This window comes from Pterocles gutturalis, unplaced genomic scaffold (genome assembly GCF_000699245.1).
Source record: "Pterocles gutturalis isolate BGI_N339 unplaced genomic scaffold, ASM69924v1 scaffold30336, whole genome shotgun sequence".
Classification (NCBI taxonomy): Eukaryota; Metazoa; Chordata; class Aves; order Pterocliformes; family Pteroclidae; genus Pterocles; species Pterocles gutturalis.
Genome location: NW_010101556.1, coordinates 1231 through 10682, shown reverse-complemented (window position 1 = coordinate 10682; position 9452 = coordinate 1231). Strand labels below are relative to the sequence as shown.

General features: G+C 48.1%; 1 protein-coding gene across 1 annotated transcript; it reads left to right on the top strand.

Annotated features, from left to right (window-relative positions):
• Positions 1 to 6940: 6940 nt before the first annotated feature.
• LOC104469392 (uncharacterized oxidoreductase C663.09c-like) lies at positions 6941 to 9150 on the top strand (the record flags this gene model as incomplete). The annotated part of the gene is made up of 5 exons (XM_010083877.1): positions 6941 to 6992; positions 7303 to 7490; positions 7617 to 7772; positions 8633 to 8743; positions 8954 to 9150. Coding segments are annotated over 5 exons (621 nt in total), but the record flags the coding sequence as incomplete, so codon positions are not given.
• Positions 9151 to 9452: the final 302 nt, after the last annotated feature.

Sequence of the window (9452 nt, the reverse complement as noted above, 5' to 3'; positions counted from 1 at the left end):
CCGGTGCCGTGGAAATCCCCGAGGCTGGGGGTTAGATGAGTGCGGGGTATCGCTGTTGGGGTGCTTCTGTGCAGCCCCGAGAGCAGAGCGGGGCTGGCAGTGCTGCAGGATGGGCAGCTGCAGCATCTCAGGCACTCCCACCAGCTGCTTCCTCCAGTCCCCGAGTTTTTTGCTGGATCTGCAGCTAGAGATAAGTATGTTTTGGTCTTCTCCGGTTTTGCGTGGACCTGGAGCCCTGCAGGGGCAGTCCATCCCCCAGAAGCCTTCCCAGTGAAACCATCACGGTTTTCCTTGTCTCTTCTGCACCGTGTGTCTGTGTTCCCAGGAGCTGTGCCCCGTCTCTCTTCCCTTTCTCTGCTGGACTTGCAACAAGTGAGAAAGCCCAAATGAATGATGAGTTAAACACTCCCCTCAGTGCCCTTCTTGGCTGGGTAGGGACTGGAGCTTTGTGCTGAGAACAGTTGCCGTTGTTACCTGGTGCTGGTGAATTCACTTGCAGCCCCTTCCCCTCTCAGCCAGCGTTCCTGCTGCAGCAGCACAGCAGTGATGTGTTCTGATTCCTTCCCCATCCATTGACTGTCAGCCAAACTAAAAGCACTCTCCAAACCTTGGAGGGGCAAAATGATAATGAGGGTTATCAATCTGCTCACTCTGTGGCCACCAGTGTCCTCTGTCGTGTTTCTGCTCTGATCTGGACTCTCCCCAGAACGGCAGAACGCTGCCAGGGCAGCACAGCAGGTATCACCCTCTGCCTTTCCTAGGAAACTCCAGTGCTTGAGAGCTGCAAGAATCTGAGATCTCAGCTCTGCGACTGTCTCAAACCCCTGCATATTGCTTCAGCCATTCTGTAGAATTAATGCTCAAAGCCCTGCTTCTGCCCCATTTCCAGCGCGGCACACGGCTGCCTTAGCGAAAGGCAAATTCCCCGGCATGTGCAGAGATAAACAGAGCTCACGCGTCTGTTCCCTCACGGTGGGTTTTATTGTTTTCAGTGCAAACTGTGATCACACCACGCTAGCAATAAACAAAATAAAGCAGCTTTGTTTACTGCTTAGCTCCGCAAAAAGTTTAAAAGCTGGTGCTGGGGCTCCCCCAAGGCCAGCAACACAGGGCTGGCCAGGTACCCCCTGCAGCCTGACCCCCCAGCAGCACTCTGCTGCCCTACAAGTCCTTACAAAACTGAAAGAAAAGCTCTTAATTTGGTTTCTTGTTGTCAAAACAATCTCTCCAGCACAAAAGCACATTTCTAAATCAAATGGCAAGACTGAAATCCGCTGCGCAGCCCACAGCCTGCCTTTCAGAGCCACTGGGTCCTGCAGCCTCCCCCTTTGTCCCCCCTTCTGTGCTCCACCAGCTCCTGAACAGGTATTCACCACCGTCCTGTTCCCTTCTGACTCCTGTTACAAGATCTGGCATTCATCCCAGCTGTGTTTCCTATTCGGGATTGCACAAGAGCGTGGTGCAATAATGGTACAGGAAACCAGCAGCGACATCTGACCTGTTGTTAGATGGAAATCTCCCTGCTCAGTTGTTTGTTCTAAAGCTGCTCGAGCTGGTGCGGAGGGAGGTTCTCTTTTTTCACCAACTGGCCCTTGTGTTCAGTCGTTTCTCATTATAATAGTCTGGGATCGATTACACGGAGAAGTGAAATGATCCCTTCAATAGGAAGCGCTTCCTGGGAAACATGACACGGACAGATCTGAACACAAATGGTGAGGTTTTTCACATTGCCGCTACTTACAAATCTTGAGCGAGAAGGCTGGTAAACCTGCACGAGAAGATGAACTAGCCTTGAGACAGTGCAGTGTGCTTGGGAAGGGGCCAGGTCGCTCCTTGCTTGCACCAGTAAAACCCATAGAGAGGCTGGCCATCATGGTTGGCAGTCACAGCTCCGGCAGGCAGGAACTGGCCAAGAGCCACATCCCAGTAGCCCCGAGTGGGGATTCTGCAGCCACATGGGGTACATCCGAAGCCTTTTTTTTTTTTTTTTTTTTTTTTTTGAGGGTGGGCAAACTTGTCCGTGGTGAATCAGGATGGGTTTTTGTTCTTTGTGAGGACCTCCAGGCCATGTGCTGAGCTTTGGCAACACATCAGTGGAAACCTCTGCAGCCAGCTGAACGCATATTTCTAACAGATGGGTTTGGAAACCCCACAAGGAAGGGAAATCTTTGCTAAAGGTATTGTAGTAGTCTCGCTAGTGTTATCTGTCCCATCTGCAATGCATCAAGTTGGCACAAAACTTTCTGGCCTTCAGAGGTGTGTCTCCAGCACGCTGCTCGTCCCTCTCGGTGGCAGAGGGCACGGACAGATGTGCCCGAGCCTCTGGCAAAGGGAGTCTCAGCACCACGTACCGCTGACCATCCCAAAGCTTGCATCCAATCTGGCAATGCTGCTTTAGTGTGGTATGGTAACAAAAGGCAAAGGTTCGGGGTTTGTTTTTTTTATTTTTTTCCCCAAAGAGAAAACTTTTTCCTTTCGCTGACTTTCCCATCAAATCTTGCAAAGCCAGAGCTCAGGTTCCTGCACTCCAGAGCCTGGCACCGCAGACCTGGCTCAGAGCACATGAAATGGGCTTTGCCCATCTGAGACCCGTTTGTTGCCCGTGCAGACTGGGCTGTAAAGTCAAGTGACTGGTTCCTTCTCTGCACACCTGAGCTGGCAGGGTGTGCTTTTTCTCTTGACGATCATTCAAGCAATCTATATGTTTCCTCTCATTTTGCTTTGTGGTAAGTGACCATATGAAAAATCCTGCTTGATATGGGTGTAATGCCCTCTGCTTCCTCTCCTGGATTAGAGGATGAACTTGGAGAACAGCAACTTTGGACAGTTCTCTTAAATTCTGCTCTCATCTGCTTTGTCAGAGCAGCACCTTCCTGTTGCAGAATGGAGGGAGAGTGAAAAAGGATGGGAAGAGCTTAAGTGAAAAGCCTTTTAAAAATCATCTTCCAGTTTTTAGAGGAAAGTTACTAAATATGTTTAGCTACTGGCAAATCCAGCCCCCATCCTGGGGACAACAGGCAGCAGCAGCTCCCTGGTAGCTGAGACCTCTACCGAGAGTCCCTCAGCAGAGTGACACAGGTGACCGCAGACTTTGGAGTCCTCCAAGCAGTGGACAGCCAAGAGCTCCAAGGACCTGGCTTCCGAAAGAGCTGCCGAGAAGAGGCTGCTGTTGCTTTCCTCTGCAGAAAGCAGCACGGCTCCTGCACCTCGTTAACCCTGGAATAACGCTGCACAGCTGCAAGCTTTTGCATGTGAGCCTGCGCTGGCAGAAGTTGTAATAATTGGAGTTCTTGTGCTGAATAGCTCCTAGGTGGCCTTCCCAGAACATTTGCCTAACAAATGGGCTTCAGATCACACGATAGCGCGCAACAGACCCGCAGGCGCATCGAGATAACCGCTGCCTCTCCTTGAAAAGTACCGTACTCGGCTCCTTCAGCCACACTTGGATTCTGAGCTGCCTTTACTTGGGCTGCTCCAGCGCCAAGAGTGGAAGCAGCTACACACCTCCTGCAAAACCATCCTGCTGTCCTGTCTTTGCACTCCAGACAGACAAAACCCCAGTGCTGTTATTATTGGGCAGCGTGTACGGACTCGTGGACCCATGTGGAATTCTCCCCCTCTCCTGCTTTTCTTTCTTGCTCTTTCTCACCCCATCCTGCTTCCCCATAAGAGGGGAAAAAACTCTGGCCAAGACTCCACCTAACGATGGAGCAGCCCCTGTAGTCCCTGCTCTGACTTGCTGGGGTACGGAGGGAAGCGATGCCTTGCTGGGGAAGCCAGGCAGCCAAAGGGATCCTAACGGCCACGGTGCAGATCTGTTCCCAGTGCTCAGCCTGGCTCTGCTGAGAGCTGGTGTGGGACCGCAGGACAGGAGCATCTCTTGTTCCTCCGGCTCCCCCCACGAGCCCAAGGGTGTTCCCAGGTGAAGAGGAAAGTGTTCAGTCCCTCACTGCTCAGAGTCCTCTGCGGAGCTCTGGACAGCTTCCAGGACTTGATGTGCTGCTTCCCTTCCTCCAAAGTCAGAGATAGCGTTATCAACAGAGCTGTGTCTGTTCCCGCGTCAGACCCAGAGCTCTCGCTGGAGTGCTCCTGCACACTGTCTCTGTCAGTTTTCTTTTTTATATTTTTTTTTCTTTCCTACATGTTTCGCCATGTCTTTTGGGAAGAGCAGCTGGGCAAGATCGATGTGTTATATCATTCCTGAAGTTTTTCTAATCTGGGGCAATCGCAGTGTTGTTTGTTTGTTTTATTTCTGGAAGTGTTTTGCCCTTCCTACAGCACTTAGGTCTGGCTTTTCCTGAGCCAGAGAGGACTGTGGAGTTGGGGCAGCCTGCAGCAGCTCGGTGTAAGCTATTACACAACCAAACAGTAAGTTGGCTGTACACTGTGATACCGAGTAGCCTGTCTTGGAGAGACATGGGCAAATACAATCTATCTTTGACTTTGTCCTGAGGATAATGTGAAAGGATACCCAAGTACCCTTTTGCCTGACAAAGCAGCTTGCAGGCAATGTTAGTCTGGCTTGAGAGCTTCCAGCTGGACTAGTAGGACCTGGTCCTTTCCAAGAGTTGTAACTGAAGTGAATAACGCTTTCATAAAAGAAAGCAAAGTAAATCTTGCTAAATGACAAAGGCAACATCACATTCCTGGTTGAAATCTAGCAATAAATATCCTGTGGACTGATGAATCTGTATCTGGAGGCTTGAGTGCCAGAGGATCTTGTTTGAATTGGAGTAGGCTGGCTCTTTGTTAATCGTAACTAAAATCAGGAAGCAGGAAACAACAGATGCTACTCAGAGTTTAAATTTTTCTTGGAATCCCTGAGAGTTGCTTCTCAGGGGTAACTATTCAGGTGCGGAGCAGTTCTGGAGCTACTAAGCTAAACACAGCATTAGGGGGGTGTTATGTAGTGGGGTTTTGTTGGTTTTGTTTGTTGTGTTTAGTTTTAAATTGGCCATCAGAGTACATTAACTAGTATATGCAGGCATTGCAGTAATATTTCAGAGTTCTCTCGACACAGGAGGCTTTTGATCTCTTTGATCGAAACTGCTCGGGGTGGGGAGGAAGAGGAGAAGTGGCTTGGAATGGCTGTATCTGACTGTGCTGCCGTGGACTTGTCTCGGTCCTCCTTTCCACATGTTTCTTGTAGTCACAGCAGGGGAAATAAAAGGCTTTTCTGCAATGTCAGGTTTCCTAAGTGGATTTTTCAGCTTATATTTATATCAGGTGGAGTTACATTCTTGAAGACCGAAGCTATCTAAGTTAGCTCTATGCCCTTAAGCTGCTGCTGAGAAACTTAAACCACTGAAGTGGGAGTCGTTTGTTAACTAAGCAATTAACTAAGTGGAAAAAACCATTTAATTTTAAACCTGATTTGCAGGCAGCAATTGTAATTTCATGCTGTTTATGTTCTGGAGAATGCTTAATGCTCAGTGTTTGGAGTTCTTAGCTGAACATATTGCTCACTCACTCCAGAAGCCTCTCAGCTGCTGTCACCGCACAGAACATCTCTGGTCTTTCAGCACAAGTTAGTAGCTTGCTGCTGTCAGCAAGCAAAGCAATCTGACTATAAATAAATGAACACACCGTGAGAAGCCAGAGCACTTCTGGAGTTTGTTATCAAGGGATACGGTCAAACTCAAGTCCAGTGGACAGTCCAAAGCCACTAAATTATTGCAGGCCTTGACATGGCAGAACTATTTCATGCCTGGCTATCAATAAACAAGATAGTGTGTTCTGGGCCTTTAACCTGCGGAAAACTGTCCCTTTAAGCCCTGTCCAAGGGAAGGAATTAATGTCTTCTGGTTTGTGCTTCCGACTTGTTCCCCTTCCTCCCCCTCCCCTCAATAGCCTTAACTGCAGTTGTAGACTGTCCTCAGCGGGAGAACAAATTTTCTGAACAAGGCTGGAGAGAATCCTGCAGAGTATGAACCGAGATAAAAGATGTAATGCATTAGAGCTTGACAGAGGACACGGAGTCCCGAAGTATCTCCAAGCGGCAAAGAAGTAGTCTTTCCAAACCAGCTCTCCTGACCCCTGTTCCCAAAGGGCTCCTAAAGAAATGGATGTGCTTGAGCTGGAATGTTTGTCCAGGCTTGCTCAGTCTCCTAAGCGTGGCTGGGAGTATGTAATCCATCTGGTACATCTGGCCACACTTCCCACTTGGCTCCATGGCACAGAAACCAAAATATTCCAGCTGAGCCTATAAATCCAATGTGGACACACTTTGTCCAGCAGCAACAGCAGTATAGTACTAAATTTCTCCAAGTCATTTTTCTACGGAGAGGTAGCAGCCAGATGACTAAATTATAGCTACTTAGCAGAGAAAGAACTGTTCTCGTGCACAGTTGCTGGGTAGGTAACCGATTTCACGTGTGCTTTACCTTCAGTTACAAGAATTGAAGCTAATGAGAGTGCTGAGAAACAGAATTTCCATGGGAAAACTTCTAGGAATCTTTTCCTGCAAGCAGTAGTTCCCAATGGCTTTTCTTAAGCATTCCTGATGCCCTAAACTGATGCCTAGCACTAGCTGAGTTTTGGGAGAATTATGCTTTTCTTAGGGAAGTGGGGAATTACTGGCTCGGAATGCAGTCTGAGCACTGGGTCTGCTGGGGAACTGGCAGCGGTAACAGCTTGCTTGAAGACCTTTGATTACAGTGCAAACACACCCTGGAGCTGTACACACCGAAATCTAACTGTACTCTGGTGTGCTGGTGTCTTGACTAAGCAGGTGAAGAGTCCAGTTTCCTGGAGCAGTGGATCTTGCTCTAAGGAAAGCTGCTCAGCAGGTTGGAAAACAAAGTAGCATCACTGCCTTCAGCCCAGTTCTGAAATAAATGGCAGTGACAATTCTGGAGGTGCAGACCTCAAACTGATTTATGTAATAGTCATGGATATATTTATATATATAAAGATAACACCAATAATTTCTTCTTCCTAGGAACTGCAGCAGCTCAGCAAGCAGTACAGCAATATCAAGCTCCTCCAACTGGGTGAGTAAAGGGCTTATGCAGAAGCATGTTCAACTAAGTCAGGTGAATGCATCTTAAGAAATGGTCTCCTGGGTGATCAGTAGCTGCACGTGGCCTCCAGCAGCTTAGAACGATCACCCTCATCTTGAGATAACACTGGGGAAACACAATCTACAGACTTCTGCACATTGTCGTCTCTCTGTGCTGCCTAAATGTCCCCATTCAGACTAATCCCTTGGCTTTCATGTAGCGTGTGTTGTACAGGGGATAGAGAGCATTTGAACCCCACAGCTCACTGTTCACCATGGCTGTTCTTGGCTCCTCTTTGCAGATGTGGTCTGTGAAAACAGCATCAAGAAAGTAGTCAAGGAAGTGGAAGAAATCGTGGGAGACAAAGGTCTGAACTGCCTCATTAACAACGCTGGCATCAATGTGCTTGCCTCCTTGGAAGAAGTCACGGCAGAGACAATGCTCACCATCTACGAAACCAATACAGTTGCCCAGCTGATGGTCACCAAGGTAAGAATTGGGAGGAATGTGCTTAATTTCTGGTGCTTAATCTATGGTATGAACCTGGGAGTCCAGCTTGCCGGGAATGGGCCAAGAGCAAGCTAACCGAATCAAAACAAACTCTTGTTTTCACAGGCGTTTCTACCCCTCCTGAGGAAGGCAGCCCAGCTGAGCACAGGAATGGGCTGCCACAGAGCCGCTATTATCAATATGTCCTCACTTGCTGCCTCCATGCAACTCGTCCAGGCAAACGAGATGTTCCTCAAGGTCTATCCCTACAGGATAGCAAAGGTTTGTGGCTTTTCTGGGCTGCGCTCAGTGGGTGAGGGCAGGGCTGTGAGTTAAAGACCACCCTGAGCCTAAAACAATAATCTGAGGTGTGCAGCACTTCCCTGGACAGGCTGACACAGGAATTGTTCTGGTTCTTCACATGGGTGGAAACAGGACCTGTGAAAACTGTACATGCCAGCTTCTTAAGAACGGGCTCACAAATGCTCCATCACTGCTCTGCTATAGGTGCATTTCCAAGGGATTTGGCATTCAGGGAAGAACTGATGCCATCAGGTCTGTGTCCTGTTTGCTGTGTTCTTCTCCAGTCCGAGCAAGATAACAGGCATGAAACGCAACAAAAGGCGTGCTGACCTGTACGTGGCAATGCTAGTTAGTGAGGGGTGGAGTTTTGAGTTTTGTCACATCCAGAAACTGAGTTTGTACAAACAGTCAAGATTAGGCCTACAGTTTCTCCTACACCACCTACTCATAAGCTGTTAATATGCTTGTTTTCCCTGTTCAGATGTAAAAAAACGAATGTTTGTGTAGTGATTATTGCAGAAAAACAGAGTCCTTATGTCAATCTTATTCTCCCTGCAGCTCCTTAGGAGTTTCAAATGCTAGTTTATCTTCCATCATAACTTAGTTTCACCTTTGGGCAGTAAGCTTCTGGCAATAGAGCCTTCACAATGCTTCTCTTAACAGCTGTCGCTGAGAACGAAGCCCCCATTAAGTCTGGATAAGTTACTTGTGATACTGTCACTGCCCCTTCATTTGTCAGGAGCCAGCGTGGTGGAAGGGAGGTGCCAATTAGCTTGGCTTAAGGTCTTGCTCAAAGTCTGTAAAACTAGCACGCTAATGGATGGTTTCTGCTCTTCTAGACTGCACTGAACATGATCACCAGGTGTCTTGCTGCAGACTTGAAATCGGATGGGATTCTCTGTATTTCTTTACATCCAGGCTGGCTTCAGACAGACATGGGTGGAAACATGGTAAGTGACATCTCTCTGAAAATGGGAAAGTATGACTCCCTTGCTGTCCCAGCCCTTCAGCAAGAACACACTGTACTGTGTACACTTCCATGTGCTGCAGAGGCATGCTAAGAAACGTGAAAATACATCCCACTTGATTCTAGTAACTCCTTAAATGCATTTGATTGTCTTCTGCAGGAAATTCACAGTAATAATCTTGATTTGCTCTAGGCTCCCATGCAGGTGCAAGAGGCTATCCCAGGTATTCTCTCCGTTCTCGACCGTCTTGGTGAAAAAGAAAATGGTTCTTTCCTGGACTGGCAAGGGGAAACTCTACCATGGTAGAAGTGCACAGTACACTACAGAAACAGCACATCGGTCACTATTTAACTTGTGCCACTCATGTCTGTGTCTCTAGGGTTTTCTTACACACTAGCTGAAATAGCCAGTCCGGTATCCAGCCTCTCTCTAGGTGAATTTGGGAAATGAGGTGGCTGACTCTCACTTGGTATTGCTACTGCTCTGTTCTAATGCTTCCTGCAAATACTACTGTTCTTAGCGATGGGTATCTCCTGGAACCATCTAAAATAGACTAAAAACTGCAAGTTAAATCCAGGGGCTGGTTCCTCTTCACTTCCAAACCCAAAGCAGGCCTCTCGCTCTCTGCAGAACCAAATGATCTGATCTCAGATTAAGGCCAGTGTAGGATGTCAGATTCCAGCATGTTCAG